Source organism: Scyliorhinus canicula, chromosome 8, assembly GCF_902713615.1.
Source record: "Scyliorhinus canicula chromosome 8, sScyCan1.1, whole genome shotgun sequence".
Classification (NCBI taxonomy): Eukaryota; Metazoa; Chordata; class Chondrichthyes; order Carcharhiniformes; family Scyliorhinidae; genus Scyliorhinus; species Scyliorhinus canicula.
Window position 1 is genome coordinate 12,497,503 of NC_052153.1, and position 22,653 is coordinate 12,520,155.

The window sequence follows — 22,653 nt, forward strand, 5'->3', positions numbered from 1 at the left end:
ATAACAAAAAAATAAAAGGTTACAGAACCTCTGATTCACTAAGATGGCTTACAGTTAAAGTCTTTCAGGAGTTCATGCTTCTTTTTTGATACTTCTTCTTCCTCGGTTGAGATGGTTTTCTCTGGAAATGCGGTCTACTTTCTCTGTAGATTAAAGATAATTTCAAATATATAGTAAAGATTTGCCAGGAACTCATTGGTTTTGGAACAGCAAAACAGTTCTTTACTTCAGCAGCAAGAAGGGTTCCTTCTCCTTTAAAGGTCTCATCACTTCTGCCCAACTTTTTCAGAAGCATCATGCAGGAACCAAACACAAACTGTTGTCAGCCAGAACACTGTCCCTGGCAAACTCGCAGGTTGCCAGTCAACCAATCAAACAACTTCCTCCAATCTGGTTCTTAAGACTCACCTTCGATGAGTCTGTTTTCTCCTCTCCAAAATACAAAACTGAGAAACACAATGTCCTGACCAGCAGGCTGCTTTAGATTGATTCATCCACTGGATATGGGTCTGTGGGCCAAGAATAATAAAATAAAATGGGAACAAAGGGAAATCACAAGGACAGATTCTAACAAGATGTATATTTGTATATCAGATGTATATTGCTAATATTAGAAGTAAGGTATGGATTTGAATGGCTTTAATGCAGTGTTTTGTGTTGGATAGTATACAGCATTAGTTAGAATCATGTTAAACAAAGGTCTTTGCGTGAATGTGGTTTTGGTTTCAGTGCAAACTGTGGTTTTATTGTGTTGAGAGAGTTTACAATGGGAAAAGCAGACTCAAGCTTGAGGAAAAAATTGCTTCAAAACCAAGGGCTGCTTTTGGGAATATATCTTTTTGATTTTACTTTAAACTGGAAGCCAGAGGAGCTTAGCAGTGAGAGAGAATATCCCTCTTCGCTTTTGCGAGAAGCAGGTAGGCTACACAATGGAGTAATGGGTAAGAAAGCAATTTCTAGAGAAGCTAAAGGACTGTTTTGGAAACCAGGCATTACCAGGAAGCTTGAAGCTGAAGGAACAAAGAGGAACTGCCAATGGAACAGGGTACTCATCACTAAAGCTAAAGACAGAACAGCAAGTGCACTGTAAAATTGGCCAGAGAAAAGCCAGAGATTGGAGGCAATTATAGGTTTTGTATCCTTATTTCCAACCTTTGAAAATAATAGTATATTGTTAGGGACAGAGTACTGAGTTTTTGTGTAAGTAAAAGCAGTCAAGGCAAAGAAATGTTGAAAGGAGAGTTGGAAAACCTGGAGGTGGATCCTTGATCAATGCAGCTGAGAGTAAGCACAGTATGAAAGAAGATTTAAAGCTTGCCTTTTTTTAGAGTAGAGTTTGGAAACACTCATCATCTGGCAATCATCAGGGGAAATTTGAGGAGAAATCCACAGAAGCTCAATTGAGTGGTGTCTGCTACTCGGCTTCAGAGAGGAATACTATCCCTGAAACATTTGAGAAAGTAAGTGGGAGTGTAGGAGTATTGTATCATAGTCAAACCGTTCATGGTTAATAAATGTTATTTGTTGTTATTAAAAGCTAATTGGCATCCCTGTGACTCTGCTCTTTCATGTGTTCCACAAAACAAAGTAGAAGTTTTGGTCTTCAGAGCAAAGGTTCCTTTCTGGGATCTTTCCGTACAGCAGTAACACCAGCTGGTTGATATATTGTCAGCACAGCTTAAAAAAACAGACTGGGACAATGGAGCAGTGGGAAATTATTCCATTTAAACCCAGCTGTTTTGGAATATATAATTTCAGAGTTTCTTGAGATCAATTAAAATAGATTCAGATGGAACCTGAGTGACAACAGCTGTGATGCGTAAGTAGGGTTATTTTAAACGCTGTAAAAGGATTGTCCCTTTGATGCGGAACCAGAATGAGAACAAGGAAATTATGTTGAATTTGTGAAAGCACTGGAGTACTGCGTTTACACTTTAGCAAAGATGTGAAGTTATTGGAGAGGGCGCAGAAAAGATTCACATAAACGGCTTCAAGAATACAGAACTTTGTTTTGAAGATAGGTTAGAGAACTGTTCTGGGGCCTCTGCTCTTTGTGGTTTTTATGAATGACTTGGATGAGGAAGTGGAAGGGTGAGTTAATAAGTTTGCCGATGACATGAAGGTTGGTGGAGTTGTAGATTGTGTCAAGGGCTGTTGACAGGATGCAGAGCCAAGCTGAGAAGTGGCAGATAGAACATAGAACATGCAGTGCAGAAGGAGGCCATTCGGCCCATCGAGTCTGCACCGACCCACTTAAACCCTCACTTCCACCCTATCCCCGTAACCCAATAACCCCTCCTAACCTTTTTGGTCACTAAGGGCAATTTAGCATGGCCAATCCACCTAACCTGCACGTCTTTGGACTGTGGGAGGAAACTGGAGCACCCGGAGGAAACCCACACAAACACGGGGAGAACGTGCAGACTCCGCACAGACAGTAACCCAGCAGGGAATCGAACCTCGGACCCTGGCGCTGTGAAGCCACAGTGCTAGCCACTTGTGCTACCGTGCTGGAGATGGAATTCAACCTAGATAAATGTGAAGTGATTCATTTTGGAAGGTGGAATTTGAATGCTGAATACAGGGTTAAAGGCAGGATTCTTGGAAGTGTGGAGGAACAGAGGGATCTTGGTGTCCACGTACATAGATCTCTGACCCAGGTCAATAGGGTTCTTAAGAAGGCATACGGTGTGTTAGCTTTCATTAACAGGGGGATTGAGTTGATGAGCCGCGAGGTTTTGCTGCAGCTTTATAAAACTCTAGTTGGAATATTCTGTCCAGTTCTGGTCACCTCATTATAGGAAGAATGTGGATACTTTGGAGAGTTTGCAGAGAAGATTTACCAGGATGCTGCCTGGACTGGAGGGCATGTCTTATGAAGAAAGATTGAGGAGCTGAGGATTTTCTCACTGGAGTGAAGAAGGAAGAGAGGTGACTTGATAGAGGTGTAACAGGTGACGAGAGGCATGGAAAGAGTGGATAGCCAGAGACTTTTCCCCAGGGTGGAGATGGCTGTCATGAGCGGACATAATTTTAAGGTGATTGGAGGAAGGTATAGGGGAGATGTCAGAGGGAGTCTTTACACAGAGAGTGATGGGTGTGTGGAATGCACTGCCAGCAGAGGTGGTGGAGACAGAGTCATTAGGAACATTTAAGTGACTCTTGGACAGGCACATGGACAGCAGTAAATTTAAGGGATGTAGGTTAGGTTGATCTTAGATTAGGATAAATGGTCAGCACAACATCGTGGGCTGAAGGGTCTGTACTGTGCTGTACTGTTCTATGTTCTATAACCTGGGGCTGTTCTCCTTGCAGAAGAGAAGGATGATAGGAGATTTGATAGAGGTGTTCAAAATCATGAGGAGTCGGGACAGAGAAGACGGGGAGAAAGTGTTCTGACTGATGAATTGATCAAGAATGAGGGGGCACAGCTTTGAAGTAATCAGCAAATGAAGGCAACAGCAACATGAGGATGAACCGTGCAACAGGTGTCGGGGATCTGGAATGCACTGTCTGAGAGTGTGGTGGAGGCCGGTTCAATCAGAGTATTCGAAATGGAATTAGATTGTTAACTGAAAAGGAAGCATGCGCAGGGTTACGGCGAGAAGGTCGGAGAATGGCACAAAGTAAATAACTCATTTGAAGAGATGGTGCACGCACGAAAAGTCAAATGGCCTTTCCTACTCTGCAACTATTCTGTGATTCTGTAAATACTCTTTACCAAATAATGAAGTTGTGCAGGAAGCAAATTGGGGGTGAATTAGCCCTGAGGCCAGTTTGCATGAGCACCTCGCTGGGCGGGATTCTCTCAGCCCAGGCCGGGCCGGAGAATCACTGGGACAGGCGCGAATCGGGCGACACCTCCCCGACTCCAGTCCGCCGATTCTCCAAAGCGCGAAGAATCGGCACCATCGGTGACGGCGCAGTCGGGGGCCGCTCCACGGGCCCCCCCACCCCCGGCGATTCTCGGGGGTACAAAAAAACCCTAGTCCCGCCGGCGCCGTTCACACCTGGTCTTACCCAGCGGGACCTCAGTGTGAATGGATCCGGGAGCGGCCTGGTGGTGGGGGGGGGGGGGGGGGGGGGGCTCCTACCCCTGGGGGGGGCCTCCACTGTGGCCTGGCCCGTGATTGGGGCCTACCGATCGGCGAGCCGGCCTCTCGGGCTGAGGGCCTCTTTTGTTCCGCGCCGGACCCTGTAGCCCTACGCCATGTTACGTCGGGGCCGGTGCGGAGAAGGGAGCAACCGCGCATGCGCGGCAATCGCGATGATCCCACTGCGCATGCGCAGACCCGCGGTGCCCATCTGACGCCAGGATCAGCAGCTGGAGCGGCGTGGGTCGCTCCAGTGCCGTGCTGGCCCCCTGTCGGGGTCAGAATCGCAGATCCTGAGGCCATGTTGACACTGTCGAGAAACACGGCGGCGTTTACGACGGCATCAACACTTAGCCTTAGGATCAGAGAATCCTGCCCCTTGTCTCAGGTATCAGCCATTAGAGAATCTACCCAATAGAAATTTGAGATATTTTTATTGCAATAACCTCCAATCATTCCATAAGATGTACCACTAAATATATCTAACCTTGAGTATTGTCTTTTGGAGGGCTAATACTGAGGGTTCACAGCACTGGTGGAGGGTCAGTATTGAGTGAGCGATGCACTGGTGGAGGGTCAGTATTGAGGGAGCGCTGCGCTGGTGGAGAATCAGTATTGAGGGAGTGCCGCGCTGGTGGAGATTCAGTATTGAGGGAGTGCCGCACTGGTGGAGATTCAGTATTGAGGGTATCCCGCACTGGTGGGGAATCAGTATTGAGTGAGTGCCGCACTGGTGGAGGGTCAGTATTGAGGGAGTGCCGCGCTGGTGGGGAATCTGTATTGAGTGAGTGCCGCACTGGTGGAGGGTCAGTATTGAGGGAGTGCCGCGCTGGTGGGGAATCAGTATTGAGGGAGTGCCGCACTGGTGGAGAATCAGTATTGAGGGAGTGCCGCACTGGTGGAGGGTCAGTATTGAGGGAGCGCTGCGCTGGTGGGGAATCAGTATTGAGGGAGTGCCGCACTGGTGGAGGGTCAGTATTGAGTGAGTGCCGCACTGGTGGAGAATCAGTATTGAGGGAATCCCGCACTGGTGGAGAATCAGTATTGAGGGAGTGCCGCACTGGTGGAGGGTCAGTATTGAGGGAGAGCTGCACTGGTGGAGGGTCAGTATTGAGGGAGCGCTGCGCTGGTGGGGAATCAGTATTGAGGGAGCGCTGCGCTAGTGGAGGATCAGCATTGAGGGGGCGCTGCACTGGTGGAGGATGAGAATTGAGGGGGGCGCCGCACTGGTGCAAATGTATCATGTGATCTCGTCTTAGTTTCATTTTTGCTGTGATCAGAACAAGCACACAGCTCTGAAGTGTTGAAGCTAGTTTGGCACAGTGGTGCAATGGTCAGTACTGCTGTCCGGCGCTGGGGATCTGGGTTCCGTCCCCACTCTGGGTCACTGTCCGTGTGGAGTTTGCACATTCTCCTCGTATCTGAATGGGTTTCACCCCCACAACCCAAAAGATGTGCAGAGTAGGTGGATTGGCCACACTAAATTACCCATTTAATTGGGAAAAAAAATTACTAGGTACTCTTAAATGAAGTGAAGCTTTATATTTCTGTATAATTATCCTCATGTGCCTCAACATAGTAAATGAAACTACAATGTGTTTCCCCAACCTTATGAGTGATTGGTGATTGGTGTCTTTTACAGTAAAGAAACCCAAGGTATTAAATCTTCACAATAAAATGAAATGGTGATCGGGGTGGTGAGCAGGGTTAAGTACCGGAACAACATGGTGAACAGCCTTAGAATGTGCTGCAAGGCATGAGGCGACGTTCGGTTTTTGGATCATTCCACAACAAACTCACAAGGGCAAGAGACTGGAGAGTGTTAAAGCCACAGCATTGTGACTGCAAAGAAATATCTGAGAAATATACTCAGATATAAAGAGCTGGTAAGTAGACCGATCAACGATCTGGGGGTCCAGGTTCAGATCCCACCACAGCAGGTGGTGGAATTTAAACTCAATAAGTTATCCGGAATTAAAAGTCTCCTAATGACCATGACTTCAATGTCCATTGTCATAAAAAAATAATCTGGTTCACTAATGTCCCTGAGGGAAGGAAATCTGCCGTCCTTACCTGGTCTGACCTACATGTGACTCCAGACCCACAGCAATGTGGTTGACTCTCAAATGCCCCCTGAAGCTCTACTACAAATACACAAAAAAGAAATGAAACCAGACTGACCACCCGATATCGGCCCGCCCTGTTGACCCTGCAAAGTCCTCCTTACTAACATCAGGGGATTGTTAGGAGAGAACCATCTCACAGGCGAATCAACCAACAGCATGACATAGTCATACTGACGGACTCATACCTGACGGACAATGTCGCGGACATCACTATCACCATTCCTGGGTATGTCCTGTCTCACCAGCAGGACAGACCCAGCAGAGGTGGCGGCACAGTTGTATACAGTAGGGAGGGAGTTGTTCTGGGAGCCCTCAACATCGACTCTGGACCCCATGAAGTCTCATAGCTTCAGGTTAAAGCTGGGCAAGAAAACCTTCTGCTGATTACCACATACCGGTTACCATCAGCTGATGAATCAGTACTCCTCCATGTTGAACACCACTGGGAGGGAACAATGAGGGTGGCAAGGAAGCAGAGTATATTCTGGGTGAGGGGACTTCAATGTCCATCACCAAGAGTGGCTCGGTAGTACCACCACAGACTGAGCTGGCCGGGTCCTAAAGGACATCGCTGCTAGACTGGGACTGCAGCAGGTGGTGAGGGATCAACAAGAGGGAAAAACATACTTGACCCCATCCTCACCAACCTGCCTGCTGCAGATGCATCTGTCCATGACAGTATCGGTAGAAGCGACCACTGTGGAGACAAAGTCCCAACTTCACATTGAGGACATCCTCCATCGTGTTGTGTGGCACTACCACCGAGCTAAATGGGATAGGCTTCAAACAGATCGAGCAACTCAAGACTGGGCACCCATGAGGCGCTGTGGGCCATCAGCAGCAGCAGAATTGTACTCAAGCACAATCTGCAACCTCACAGCCCGGCATAGCCCCCACTCTACCATCACCACCAAGCCAGAGGATCACCTCTGGTTCAATGAAGAGTGCAGGAGAGCATGCTAGGAGCAGCCAGACATACAGAAAAATGAGCTATCAACCTGGTGAGGTGACAACACATGACTACTTGTGCGCCAAACAGCATAAGCAGCAAGTAATAGACAGGGCTAAGCGATTCCACAAGGAACACATTAGATCTAAACTCTGCAGTTTTGCCACATCCAACCATGAATGGCGATGAACAATTAAACAACTCACTGAAGGAGGAGGCTGCACAAATATCACCATCCTCCATGATGGAGGAGCCCAGCACATCTCGGCAGAGGATAAGGCTGAAGCATTCGCAACAATCTTCAGCCAGAAGTGCAGAGCGGATGATTCATCTGGTCTCCTCCGGAGGTCACCAGCTTCACCGATGTCAGTCTTCAGCTCATACGATTCACTCCATGTGATATCTGTAAATGGCTGAAGGCACTGGATATTAAAAAATAGCTTCGCACCCCGACAATATTCCGGCGATTGTACTGAAGACTTGTCCTCTAGAACCTGCGACACCCCGAGTCAAGCTGCTCCAGTACAGAATCAGAGACTCATGGAAATCCTACAGAGCTGAAGGAGACCATTCAGCCCATCTGGTCTGCACCTACCCTCCGAAAGAGCACTTTACCAAGGCCCGCCCCCCTCCCCCCCTCTGCAATCCCAAAACCCAAATCCCAAACCTTTGCACACTAAGGAATTTAGCATGGTCAATCCACCTAACCTGCACCTCTTCGAACTGTGGGAGGAAACCCATGCAGACACGGGGAGAAGTTCGATCCCAGCCCTGGGCCACTGTCCGTGTGGAGTTTGCACATTCTCCCCGTGTTTGCGTGGGTTTCACCCTCACAACCCAAAGATGTGCAGGGTAGGTGGATTGGCCATGCTGCCCCTTAATTGGATAAAAAGGAATTGGGTACTCTGAATTTAATTTAATTTTTATTTAAAAAAAGACACGGGTAGAAAGTGCAAACGCAACACAGACAGTCACCCAAGGCCGGAATTGAACCCGGGTCCCTGACACTGTATCGCAGCAGTGCTAACCGCTGTGCCATCATGCCACCCAACTACAACTACAGTACTAGCATGTACCCAGCAAAATGGAACATTCTTGTGTCCTATACACAAGAAACAAGACAAATGAAACCTAGCCAATTACCACCCTATCAGTCCACTCTCCATCATCAGTAAAGTGATGAAGGAGTCATCAACAGTGTTATCAAGCAGCACTTACTCAGCAATAACCTGTCAGGCTCAGTTTCTGTTCCGCCAGGGTCACTCAGCTCATGACATCATTACAGCCTTGGTTCAAACATGAGCACAAAAGAGATGAATGCTAGAGGTGAAGTGTGGGTCACTGCCCTTGACATCAAGGCAGCATTTGACCAAATATGGCGTCATGGCTAAACTGGAGTCAATGAGAATCAGGGGGGAAACTCTCCGCTGGTTGAATTCATAGGATTCGTGGCACAAAGGAAAATGGCTGTGGTGTTTGGCGGTCAATCATTTCAGCTCCAGGACATCACTGCAGGAGTTCCTCAGGGAAGTGTCCTAGGCCCAACCATCTTCATCTGCTTCATCACAGACCTTCCTTCCATCAGAAGATCAGAAGTCGGGATGTTCGCGGATGACTGAACAATGTTCAGCACCATTGGCGACTCCTCAGATAATGAAGCAGCCCCTGTCCAAATGCATCAAGACCTGAACAATATCCAGGCTTGGGCTGACAAGTGGCAAGTTATATTCGCGCCACACAAGTACTAGGCAATGACCATCTCCAACAAGAGAGGATCAAACCATCCTCCTCTGACATTCAATTACATTATCATCGCTAAATCCCCCACAATCAACATCCTGGGGGTTACCATTGATCAGAAACTGAACTGGACTAGCCATATTTATACTGTGGCTACCAGAGCAGGTCAAAGGCGAGAAATCCTACAGTGAATAACTCACCTCCTGACCCCCCAAAGCCTGTCCACCATCTACAAAGCATAAGTCATCAGTGTAATGGAATACTCTCCACGTACCTGGATGAGTGCAGCTCCAACAACATGCAAGAAACTCAACACCATCCAGGACAAAGTAACCCGCTTGATTGCTCCTCCTTCCACAAACATTCAAGCCCTCCACCACCGACGAACAGTGGCAGCCCTGTGTACCATCAACAAGATGCACTGGAGGGACTCACTAAGGTTCCTTAGGCAGCATCTTCCAAACCCATGACCACTACCATCTAGAAGTTCAAGAGCAGCAGATACCTGGGAACCCCACCACTTGGAGGTTCCCCATCAAGTCACACACCACCCCGACTTGGAAATATATCGCCGTTCCCCCACTGTCACTGGGTCAAATTCCTGAAACTCCCTCCCTAACAGCACAGTGGGTGTACCTACACCTCAGGGACTGCAGCGGTTCAAGAAGGCAACTCACCACCACTTTCTGAAAGGCAACTAGCGATGGGCAGTAAATGTCAACTTAACCAGCGACGCCCACATCCCGTAAAATGATTCTTTTTTAAAAAATGTCAGAAAGAACTTTCAAGGGGATTTGGACAGGCTTGGTGAGTGGGCAAGAATATGGCAAATGGACAATGATGTTAATGACTGTGAGGTTATCCACTTTGGTAGGAGAATAGAGATGCCGAGTATTTCTTAAATAGTGAGATATTGAGAACTGTTGAAGTGCAAAGGGACCTAGATGTTCCTGTCCAGGACGCATTGAAAGTTAGCTTGCAGCTGCAGCAAACAATTAGGAAGACAAACAATGGCCGAATTCTCTGGCCAGTGCGAGTTGGCGCATGTGCAGGGGGTTTCTTCTCCGCGCCGGCCTCTGTAAGGCTGCCCCCACGGCACAGGCCTGCCCGCAGATCGGTGTGCCCCAATCGCGGACCAGACCACCATGGGGGCATTCCTCGGGGCCAGATCCCCCCCACGCCTATCCGATGACCCCGCTAACCACCCTCCAAGCCAGATTCTGCCGGGATGGACCATGTCCATTTCACGCTAGCAGGACTGGCCTAAAACGGGTGGCCGCTCGGCCCATCGGGGACCGGAGAATTGCCGGGGGGCCGCTGCCAACGAACCCCGACTGGCACGGCACGATCCCCGCCCCTGCCTGAAAACCGCCGCCGGAGAAATCGGCAGCCGGCGTTGGAGCGGCGCCCCCCCCCCCCCCCCCCTCCCCCCAACCCCCCCACCCCCACCCGCCCCGGAGATTCTCCAACCCGGCGGAGGGTCGGAGAATCCCACCCAATATGTTGGCCTTTGCCTTAAGAGGATTTAAATATAGGATTAAAGACAATTGTCTTGCTTTAATTGTATAGAACCTTGGTTAGACTATACTTGCAATATTACGTACAGGTTTAGTCCCTTTCCTGAATGAAGGGTGAAGGATGTACTTGCTACAGAGGGAGGGAAGTGGATGTCCACTTATTCAATATTGAATTTAATATGAATTTGGCAGAGTTTGTTTTCAGGCTCAAAGGCTGCGCGGGTCAGTCCCGGAAGGGAGGTTGGTATTTGAGGGAGGGGAACGATCGGGGGCTTGTGGTGGGTGGGGAAACAATGATTAAGGTGACTGTGGAATTCAGCAGCCTTACCCCCGCTGGCTCCACAGTAATGCCGTCGTTAAAATTTGCATCTAAAGTAAACTCACCTTCGGCTAGTGGCCAAAGGAGAATTCCGAGCGGGACAGACCATTCCAGTATTTTCCACCTTTTTGTTTTCTGTCGGGAATGTGTTCTTCACTTGCTCAAATTTCACCATTGGTTCCCTTCTTCCCGATAGCTATCTGGAAGTGCTAATATTTCCAGCAGGATCGTCAATTTTCGCCTCATAGAGTCATTGAGGTTTACAGCACGGAAACAGACCCTTCGGCCCAATTTGTCCATGCTAACCAGTTTTTACTGCTAAGCTCTTCCCAATTGCCTGCATTTGGCCCATATCCCTCAGTACCCAACTTTCCCATATAACTTTCTCAATTCTTTTTAAAAGAGAAAATTGTACCCGCCTCTACTATTGCCTCCGGCAGCTTGTTCCAGACACTCACCACCCTCTGTGTAAAACAATTGCCCCTCTGGACCCTCTTGTATCTCTCCCCTCTTGCCTTAAACCTATGCCCTGTAGTTTTAGACTCTCCTAGCCTTGGGAAAAGATGTTGACTATTTACCTTATTTATGCCTCTCGTTATTTTATAGACCTCGAAAAGATCACCCCTGAGCCTACTACGCTCCAGGGAAAAAAGTCCCAGGGCGGAATTCTCCGCTCCCCATGTGGCGTGGGAGAATCGTGGGAGGTCTTCCTGACATTTTTTACGCCCCCCCCGGCGCCCCCGCGATTCAGCCCCCTCCTCTCGGAAGAATCGTCGCTCGCCGTTTTTCACGACGAACGGCGATTCTCCGAGCCCGATGGGCCGAGTGGCCGGCCCTTCACGCCCGTTTCACCACGGCAGCAACCACACCTGGTCGTTGCATTCGTGAAACAGGCGCCGGATGCCCGTTTGGGGCATCCAGGGGCCCGATTGGGACGGGAGCACCGCAACTGTGCTCCGGAGGGGACAGGCCCGCGATCGGTGCCCACCGATCATCGGGCCTGCGTCCAAAACGGACGCACTCTTTCCCCTCCGCCGCCCGGCAAGATCAAGCCGCCACGTCTTGCTGGGCGGCAGTGGAGAAAGACGGCACCGCGCATGCGCGGGTTCGCGTCATCTGCGCGTTGATGTCATCCGCGAAGTGCCGTTGGGGCGTCATTTCCGGCGGCCGAGGTCGCGGCCGGGAATGACGGGGGCCCGCTCCCGGCCCCCCGGGTGGGGGTGAATTAGGTGCGGGGAGCGGGCCCCGAGGCCGTCGTGTACCTCGGCCGTGTTCACGATGGCCTCTGCGATTTTTGGAGCCGGCGGAGAATACCGCCCCCAGTCTATCCAGCCTCCCCTTATAACTCAAACCATCAAGTCCCAATGGCATCCCAATCGCCTTCTTCAATAGTATTCCGCACTGGTTCATAGCAGCGAGTGGCCAGAATGTTGCTCTTCTTAAATCTTATCCTGTTAAACACTAGATGTTACATCAAACAATTATGTTAATTTGGCGATGTCAGTAATGAACAATGTTTCTCTAAGCTTACGTATCCCAGGTGCGTCCCTGTTTAGCCATCATTAAATTAGTCAAAGAAGATGAGAATATTTGCTGCACCAACAATTATTCTCGCTCAGCATGGAGTAATTACAACATGGTAATGAGATACCTTCCAATACCATCCCTATCCTGCAGTTATATCATTATATTATGGAAGCCTAACAAATACTTTATTATATTTTAAAAAACACCTAAAACGATCATGTGAAGATTAAAGGTTGTATCGGGAAAAGCAATTGCACAGGCATGAGCCTTAGGCGGCACATTGGCACAGGGGTTAACACTGCTGTGTTAACCCTGGTTCAATTCTGGATTTGGGTGACTCCATGTATTGAGTTTGCTCTTCCTTCCCTTGTCTGCGTGGGATTCCTCCGGGTGCTCCAGTTTCCTCCCACAGTCCAAACGTGTGCAGATTAGGTGGTGTTACGAGGGTAGGGTGGGGGAGAGGGGCTAGATTGGGTGCTCTTGGTGGGGATGGTGTAGACTCGATGGGCTGAACCACCTCCTTCTGCACTGCATGGATTCTATGTTTGATTAGTTGTCTATTTAGACTCATTTTCACAGCCATCTCCCTTTTCCTCAGCAAGCTGTCTCCTCCTCCGACTTATTCCAGCTTTGGATTCCAGTTTCGACAGCACCCTGGCTCAGAGGTTGATAATATTCAGCATTCCCTGAACCCAGTTCTAACATGAGGCCATCGCCATGGAAGGTTCACTCCGTTTCTGTCACCGCAGATGCCCTGTGGCCTGCTGGGTATTCCCAGTGTAACCTCATAACCCCACCCTAACGTGAACAGCTTTGGACTGTGGGAGGAAACCGGAGCGCCCGGAGGAAACCCACGCAGACACGGGGAGAACGTGCAGACTCCGCACAGACCAGTGACCCAAGGCCGGAATAGAACCCGGGTCCCTGGCGCTGTGAGACAGCAGTGATCGCCTTTTAATTAGTGGAAAATGAAGCACAATCTTGACAATTTAGCAGGGAACCGATAATAAGTGGTGACACTGAAGGCTGTGTTCTGTTGTATAATGCTGCTCGCAAGGGGCCTACAGAGTGGAAATTATTATCTTTTGGGAGCAACCACATGCCTGCCATGGTGTGCACCAAGGACATGCCCACAATGGAACAAGTGGCCAAAGGAAATACTTATAGTCCCCGCCACTTGAAATCTTCAAGACTAATCTTCAGATGGTTTCCGTTCAAACAACTTCATTACCTTGACTGCCACCTCAGCAGGTCAGCCCTGGTTCAGCGAGTGTGACCTATGCAATTGGTCCTTGATGCTGGGACAATTAAACCAGAGGCACTGCCAAACCTTTGGGCCGTTTGGAATATGCATTCTGTCTGGAAGCCTGAAACAGACATCGGACTCCGAATTTGCAAATATAGGGGAACTAGTACCTGTGGTATTATCAGAAATGTAAGAACAGCAAGGGTTAATGAAATGGCTAGATCAGCCACTCGATGCAGCTACAGCTACAAGGATATAAGGCATTGATGCTGAGCCTTTATAGGGGGGGGGGGGGAGAGAAGTGATGTGGTTCGCTCGAGACAGACTGAAGTAAATATAGTGTGAGTCACAGCAGATCATATTTTATTATAGTGTAGAGCTTAGTTGTGGGTGAGTGTAGATTATGTGTTAATTATCAACTGTATATTATTTAGGAGTACGTGTTGAATCCAAATTAGCAGCGTGAATACATTTATAGCTTTGTTCAAGTTAAAGCTATTTTGTGGCCTATGTGAACACTACGCCAAGCATCCTGAATTTAATGAACACCACAGTATCTGTTGCAAAAAACCATTAAGAAAATAATGGATGATGAGCAGGCGAAGGCTTTAGACCCACTCCAGTCGGAGTTCACCAGCAGCTTCTGCGCCTGCCAACTTTTATTTTTCAATTAAGGGGCGATTTAGCGTGGCCAATCCACCTACTGTTGGTCGTTCTGGGTGAGTGTGCTTAACACTCAATTTGGCTCTGTTTCTTTACTTAGCTCTGGAGTCGCCAGGTGTAGTTAAGACGCCGCCACAAGCTTCAAGGTGAAGTTCAAAGCAATAAAACCATACACCAATTAGTAAGTCCAAACAACTGAGTTTATTATAATACAATTATAATAACTACCCATGCACACGCTAAAAGGATTAAACTATTCCTACCGCTAAATAAACTAATACTTATCTCGAAGGAACTGCCGGGTCAGGGAACAAGGCCTCTTGCTCTGCTCTGGTCTGCAGACTTCAGGTTGGTATAAGTTAAAAGGGGTCAGGAGTGCCTATCCCTGGTAGCGATCGTTGTGAGACACTTACTTGTTGGCGGCTGCTGTCCAAACCCTCTCCTCTCTCTCGTTCAAGATCTTCTTGGCAAAAGCTGGTCGAGGTGCTGGTCCACGGAGGAGTGTTGGTCAAAGAGAGAGAAGGGCTGGAGGGCTGGATCAGAAGACTGAACCATGTGTGGGACCTGTCTTTTATAGGTCCCAGGGGATCCGCGCCCCTTTGGGCGGACTCCCTTACCTGCTTGGAATCGATTGGGTCTCTTCCCAATCGATTATGTTTGAATCCCCCAATAATGGGGCAGTTCCTCGGTCACTGGGGTGGTTCTTGGGACTTATTGTTTTGGGCTTCTCTGGCGCCGAAAGGTCTGGCCATCCATTCAATGTATCGATCTGTGTTTAACTTGTTTCCATTGTATCTGGGGATCACCCAGTATCGCCTCATTAGTATGTTAACTGGTTTCTTTTCACAGTGCTGTCTGGTTTCTGCAGCAGTCCCAATACACAAGCGCTTTGCAAGCTGCTTGCTTTACAACATGTCCATTTTCCCTGCATTCCTTGCAATCTTCCATTTTGTGTTGGGCAGTGGCCACCCCAGGTGGCTGCACTACCCTGCACATCTTTTTGGCTTGTGGGGGTGAGACCCACACAGACACGGGGACTATGTGCAAACTCCACACGGACAGTGACCCGGGGCCCGGATCGAACCCAGGACCTGGGCACCTTGAGGCAGCAGTGCTAGCCAATGGGCCGTCCTGCCTGCCAACTTAAATATAGGTTGGGGAAAAAAAATTGGGAAATAAAAAACCCTGTGGAGCTCAGAGGAGCAAATGTTCTCCAGTGGAAGGGGACCCCCCGTCTTTTCACTGGAATAGACTAGATAGGAGAGATTATTTTTTAAAAATGCATTCATTAACGGGATATGTCCGTCACTGATTATGGCCCCAGCATTTACTGTCCATTCCCAGGTGCCCTTGCGAAGGTGGTGGTGATCTGACTTCCTGAAACGCTGCACTCTGTGTGGTGTAGGTACACCCACAGTGCTGTTAGGGCTGGGCTATAAGTTTTCAAACTCATGAGATACTTGTTGAGAACTTTGAAATATGAAAGATTTCACGGGTTGGTGAATCTGTCGCGAGAACACAGACTATGGATTGTCACTGGAGACATGAGGAGAGAGGTTGGAATTTACTCAACGTTAAAATATTACTATTGCGAACAGAGGGAATGCTTGATCGTGGGTTACCATGGCGCAGCAACATAAACAGCATCTAAAAGAGAATTGGTTCTGTATTAATAAACAACGTATCGAGGGATGTGCAACAAGTACAAAGACACTTGCATTTTCATGACCTCAGGATGCTTGGCGGTGGGTCACGGACGATGAAAGTTCTTTGAAGGGTGGTCTCTGTGAGAATGTGGGAAGTGTAGAGATTTGAGCAGTCAAGGCTGTGGTGGTGAGCTGAACAGTTCATTGCACAGCAATTTATTTCACTGCTGCGTGATTGGATTTGCATCGGTGTGCTGCAGAATTTGAGATTCAAAGTGTGTAGGGCAGCACGGTGGCGCAGTGGGTTAGCCCTGGTGCCTCACGGCGCCGAGGTACCAGGTTCGATCCCAGCTCTGGGTCACTGTCCGTGTGAAGTTTGCACATTCTCCCAGTGTTTGCGTGGGTTTCGCCCCCACAACCCAAAGATGTGCAGGGTAGGTGGATTGGCCACTCTAAATTGCCCCTTAATTGGAAAAAATGAATTGGGTACTCTAAATTTATTTTTAGAAAGTGTGTAGGTCATCCTGCGCACAATTATATACATTAAGGTAGCTGCTTTGTTTCAAAGACTGCAATTGTCCCTTCTTTTTTTTTTTTTTTTTCTTTTTTTTTATAAATTTAGATTACCCAATTATTTTTTCCAATTAAGGGGCAATTTAGCGTGGCCAATCCACCTACTCTGCACATTTTTGGGTTGTGGGGGCGAAACCCACGCAGACACGGGGAGAATGTGCAAACTCCACACAGACAGTGACCCAGAGCCGGGATCGAACCTGGGACCTCAGCGCTGTGAGGCGGTTGTGCTAACCACTTGGCCACCGTGCTGCCCTAATTGTCCCTTCTTATTGGAAGCATGCGGAACTGAAGGTGTCGTCACCTGCTGGTGTTACATTCAACAATATGTGCCACCTGCAACTTAAAACTCTTCCGTTTGAACCAAATTTATAACGCTTCTGAAAAAAAAATCAGCATTAAAAGAGCAAAGCCCCTCAGTACAGGAAGAGATCGGACACCGTTATATGGTGCCCCAGCCCCCCAACACAACCCTGGACCCCCCCCCCCCCCCCCCCCTCACCCCCGCAATGTTCCAACTCACATAATTGGGGTCCTCGGGGGCACCCCAGGCACCCGACCCCAAACGGGCACGGCACCCCACACCTGATCACCAGCATGGTAAAAATGCCAGCCTGGCACCTTGGCACTGCCAACCTTGGACCCTAGCAGTGCCACCTGGGCCCTCTGGCGGTACCAGGCTGGCACCCAGGTGGCACTGCCAGGGTGCGAGGTTAGCAGTGCTAAGGTGCTCGGGTGGCATGCACAGTGCCAGGCTGCCACTCTGCCCGGAGGCCAACCTACAGGGGGGCCTTCAATTGTCTGGGAGACCCCCCCCCTCCCCAAGGGTGTTTTGCCTAGTCCCCGTTTGTGGTGATCAGTGCTAAACGGCACCTGGCTGGGGTCTTCTTCGGCGAGACCCTCCCAGGGCCTCCAAGGCCAAAAAAACCCAGCAAGTGCCATGGAACAGTTGAGTACATCTCGGAGCTGTGGCCCCGAGCATCACCCCTCTATACGAACCCCAAAGCGGTCTTCAACTTCTGTCTGATGAATCGCACCCTTTCTGTTTTTCTATCAGACTATTTACTTCCAATCCTGATAGAAGTTTTGGCAGTGATGCTAATTGATTCTTATGATTCCAGACCTTCAAAGAACAAAAAATAAAGAATGCATTGAATATTTAAAAAAAACCCAATTGTTTTGTTTGCATTTTTATTAGTACTGTTCATGATTTGCGAAAAGGTATCGAAATAGAATTGTCGAGTCGAATTAGACAGATTGTCTGACTCACACCTTTGGTTTGTGATAACTTGAAACCTTCAAGGTTGAACGTTTGTTCTCAACCATAGAGCAAAGCAAAATAGCTACAGAAAGAATGCTAGTCCGGGGGAAAAAAGGTGAATCAGGAAGAGAATCTGAACCACCGTTGTATTAGTGCAGTCAAAATGTTCCTTCATACCAATGCCGTGTTTAAATATGTATTTCAACATCAATAAAGGATGAGACCTTTTTGAAAATGTAAATCTGTATGCAGGTAACATTCTTAATTCTTTAGCAAGCGTAGATTTTTCTACTGTTGGAGAAGCAGACGTCTTGAAAAGGAAAGTACAAAGAACTTTCAACTTGTCCAGGCTTATCAGCTGGAAAGAATGTTCTCGATTACAGAAGACAAGAAATAGCTCTTAATTCTTGTCACTGTTGCCCGAGCATATGCTGGAGCATGGAGAATAAACAGGCAGGTTGATTGATGGTTGTTAATCGAACAGACTAGGACTTTCTCTTGAGGTTTTTTTTTAACACAGAAGCATAGGGTCAGTTATTTGACCCCTGTTGGGCTTTGCCAGTGTTTATCCTCCATGAGTCTCCTCGTACCCCCTTCAAATAACCAGCACATCCTTCTGTTTTGCTTTTCCTTATGTGCATCTATGCCATTCAACTCAACTGCACTCTGTGTCAGGGAGTTCCACAGTCTCAAAACTCTCTGGCTTCAGAGGATCATTCTGTCAGCGGAATTAGATTTCTTAGTTTATATTTATGATTATGATTTCGGGCCACACGGTAGCATTGTGGATAGCACAATTGCTTCACAGCTCCAGGGTGCCAGGTTCAATTCCGGCTTGGGTCACTATCTGTGCGGAGTCTTCACATCCTCCCCGTGTGTGCGTGGGTTTCCTCCGGGTGCTCCGGTTTCCTCCCACAATCCAATGATGTGCAGGTTAGGTGGATTGGCCATGCTAAATTGCCCTTAGTGTCCAGAATTGCCCTTAGTGTTGGGTGGGATTACTGGGTTATGGAGTGTGGTGGGAAAAGGAAAACTCAGAAACAATCAGTCATGAATAAGAGCAAGTTTAGTTTATTTCTTAGTTCTGCAGAGGACACCCTCCTCTCTCTACAGGAGAGCGAGGAAAGCGAGCCGAGCGCAGCAAGCTACAGTCTTTATTCATTCAAAAGATACAAGTAAATCTCCATTCCATATAAGGAGTTGTTTTTCTCCTAACTTTACTTTCTCGACCTTCAGACAGCTGGAATATCAGTTTTTCTCTCTATCTCTCTAACCTTGCACTCACACACAAACGCCTGCAGCTTTAGGTAATCACACTATTAAGCAGTTATTCAATATTAAGTATTAAAATTGTCCATTACAGGGGATAGGGTGGAGGTGTTGACCTTGGGTAGGCTGCTCTTTCCAAGAGCCGGTGCAGACTCGATGGGTCGAATGGCCCCCTTCTGCGCTGTAAATTCTATGATAATCCCTCGTTCTGGTGTCGCCTGCCAACAAAAACATCCTCTCCACATCCACTCTATACCAAAGCCATTCATTATCTTGAAGACCTCTATTAGGCCACCCCGGCTGTGTTCTCCGTTCCCCAGCAAAAGATGTCAGGCATTCCAATCTTTCTGTGACAGGTACGGCCTCTCAGTTCTTGTACAATTTTGATCTGCGTTAGATTTATCTGCTGTGTTTTTGCCCCTTTTCACCAGCCCCTGTCTGCCCGCGTGGCTGGCTGACTATATTTCCAAGTCTGTGACGTCTAAAATTTTGCCCTGCCCTCACCAAGCCCAAGTGGTGCAAATTTATATCAGAAAGAACCCTGTAGTACGCTGGTGTCTGTCTCCCTCTATTCCGATAGGCAGGCCTGTCGCACAGCACCACAAACTCTATCAGGAGTAGTTGCAAGGAGTATGCATGACAATGCTTCACAGCTAAAAGGAGTTATGGTGGATGATAAGTAGACATCCACCAAAACTCTTTTTAGCTGTGAAGTAGTGTCATGCGTACTCCTTGCAACTACTCCTGATAGAGTTTGTGGTGCTGTGCGCCAGGCCTGCCTACAGGCAGAGCACTCAAGCCATTATGCTCACAATCCTCCTGTGCTCTGGCACCTCTTCTCTCTCTCTTCTCCAGCCGTCCCTCAGGGTCGAGGATGACTTGCTTCCACTCCGGGGAGGTGTGTTCTCCGGTAGCTGAATAGTCCGATCCTGGATCCGGTGACTCTGCCACGGGTTTTGGCAGGTGGTGTTTGATGAGGTGGGCGGGTGGGATGCTCTGTATTCAGCACTCTCTTTCCGCTATTTACGCTTGGCCTCCGCGTGCTCCGCCCTGCGGCGCTCGAGGTGATTGGCGCGTTTGTGAATGCTTTTTCTCCAGTTTGTGCAAAGCAATTCCGTGTCGGTGGGAATGTCGCATTTTGTTTAGGAAGGCTTTCAAAGTGTCCTTGTAGCATTTCCTCTGCCCTCCTAGTGATCGCTTGCCATATCTACGGGGCATTGGAAAATTATGACCAGAGAGCCCACAATTTTCACCCTTAGGGTATATCCCAACCAGAAGATTTGATTTCCAATTTTGCATTCTTTAAAACTTTTCAGCACCTCCATCTCACTTTGTCCTATCCAAGTTCTTTTCTACCTCCTCCTTCCCTGCAACATTCTTCTCCTCCTCCTCTATCCTGTTTTATATTCTGCCACTGTGTGGTTTTGAAGATACTTTTTAGTTTAGGAACTGTACGAGTCATTACTTATAGGCTTCGATGTGAGGGACATCTTGTTGTTTCTCTCTCCCTCTCACTCTCTCTCTACTTGGGCAGAATAAGTGACAAGTTAAAAGCTACATCCAGTTCACGAGGTGTGAGCTCACTTTAAATAATCATCATGTTCTTGGGAATAGCCCGTCCTCTTCTTCACTGAATTGCCAATCAGTGCTGTGAGTATGTAGGTAGCTTGCCTGTGAGTGCCTTTGGGGTTGAATCATCAAAAGCATTTGTGATCCTTACTGGTATAGAACCATAGAATTCCTACAGAGCTGAAGGAGGCCATTCGGCCCATCAAGTCTGCACCGACTCTCTGAGAGAGCAACCTACCTCGACCCAACACCCCAACCTATCCCCGTAACCCCACCGAACTGACACACTGTTGGACACTAAGGGGCAATTTGGCACGGCCAATCCACCACACCTGCACATCTTTGGACTGTGGGAGGAAACTGGAGCAGCCGGAGGAAACCTACAAAGTCATGGAGAGAACGTGCAAACTCCACACAGACCGTGACCCGAGGCTGGAATTGAACCTGGGTCCCTGTTGTTGTGAGGCAGCAGTGCTAACCACCGTGCCCTATCTGATTGGTCCACCCATCATCCACCGCACGTGCCAACACATAAACATTTATCCTCCTGTTTGAGGGAGGATTTATACAGTACCTTCACATTGAAACAAAGCATTTTGTCAACTTGGGCTGTGCAGCACTTGCTTTTCAGGCACAAAGTGTCCTAATTCTGTAGAGGATGGGACCACCTCTCTGGGAGCCACGTTCAATCTTCACCCAGCCTGTGATTACTGGTCCATAGGCTGCAGCATTAACAGCCCAACCTCGCTTCGCTCACTGCCTCGGGCTCCACCCTCAGTGCTGTTCCTGTTCAAACTGGGTCAGATGCCCCGATATCAAAGCCCCCTTGGGTTTCTCCATTCACCCTGACTTCATCCCAGCTAATTTTACTTTACATGGAAGTCAGTGGAGAGTAATGTTGGGCTGGGTGAAAAACTGGCATTGTACCTTTCGACCGAGTGGTCACATGAGAAGGTGATGACGCGGCGACAAAAGAGGTCATTGGCGGGATCCCGGGAGTCATCCCCGGCAGTGCTGGAGTCAGCCCTGGAAGTGCGGGGGTTATTCCCAGGAGCGCGTGCAGAGCACAAGCATTGAAGAAGCTGCAGAGCTTGACCCGCTGCGGGAACGGAGAATCCCGCTGCTGACGGGGGTGCCCCGTGCCGGAAAGCGGGGCTGGCGGGACGGACAATCCCGCCCCTTGTTGCCAGTGGGTGTGTTTGGTGAAAACTGCGATGAACACATCTTGGTTCACAGTGCAATGGGATAAAGCCTGCACAGACCAAAATCAATCAGAAGGTTTTCACTTGATAACAAAACTCTGTGGTGCACAAACACCCGGAGGCGATGATTGTTTTGCCCGTTGCAGAAATCCAGAATTGTAATACGCAGCGAATTCCATTCAGAGGCCGGAGGAATCCAAGTGTGACTCGTTTTAATAACTCATTACTGAGCGGCAAAACAGCCTGTAGAGAAAGAGATTACATTCAAATCTGCTCGTTATCTGATGGAAGATATATGCTGTGGTGCATAGCACATAATTTCATACAGTCAGCACTGTGTAGAGATCATCTTGTTTCTCTTAAAATAATACTACCCATTGGATTTCCCATATTTAACAATAATTATTGTACATGTACTTACCTGTGCTGGATCTGTTGGGGGCCAGAGGTAATCCAAACCAATTCAGGAGAGGCTTCAGGTTGCTGAAAAGCGATTCATGCTGTGAGGATCTCTGTTGTCTTCTCCATGGCAATGCCGAGCGGCCAATTAGAGTCAACTTGCCAACCTCGTCAGTTTGCACCCTCTTCTGCTGCAGTACAAGTTGTTGTGATAGTTTTAAATTTGGTATTCCTGCATTTGCCCTGTTGAGTTCAAGGCAACAAGCATTGGCATTGTGTCTCTTTTTTTCAGGAATATTCAACTTCCGTACTATCATTTCGTTCGGGCGTTTAAGCATTACAGATTTTAGTTATTCAGTAAAAGACTTCAGGCTCATCATGGGCTATGTATTTGCTCTCATTGATTCTATGGTTGGCTAATCCTCCCAGTTTTCAAAATACGAAGTGGATCAGATAGGATCGGCATTTTATTGTTTAGGAAGTCTGGTCCCAGAGGAAATTGGCTAAAAAATAGTGTTATGCCTTTTGGGAATGAAATGAGGAAACTCTTCAC

The 22,653-nt window shown here is 48.3% G+C and overlaps 1 protein-coding gene across 1 annotated transcript in view; it reads right to left on the bottom strand.

The window, feature by feature from the left end:
- LOC119970671 overlaps positions 1-22,417 on the bottom strand; it is a 68,637-nt gene extending 46,220 nt beyond the window's left edge. The window contains exon 1 of the mRNA XM_038805660.1: positions 22,123-22,417. Within this exon, the coding sequence (XP_038661588.1) occupies positions 22,123-22,417 (295 nt within the window). The remainder of the gene's footprint in view (positions 1-22,122) is intronic.
- Between the last annotated feature and the right edge of the window lie 236 nt (positions 22,418-22,653).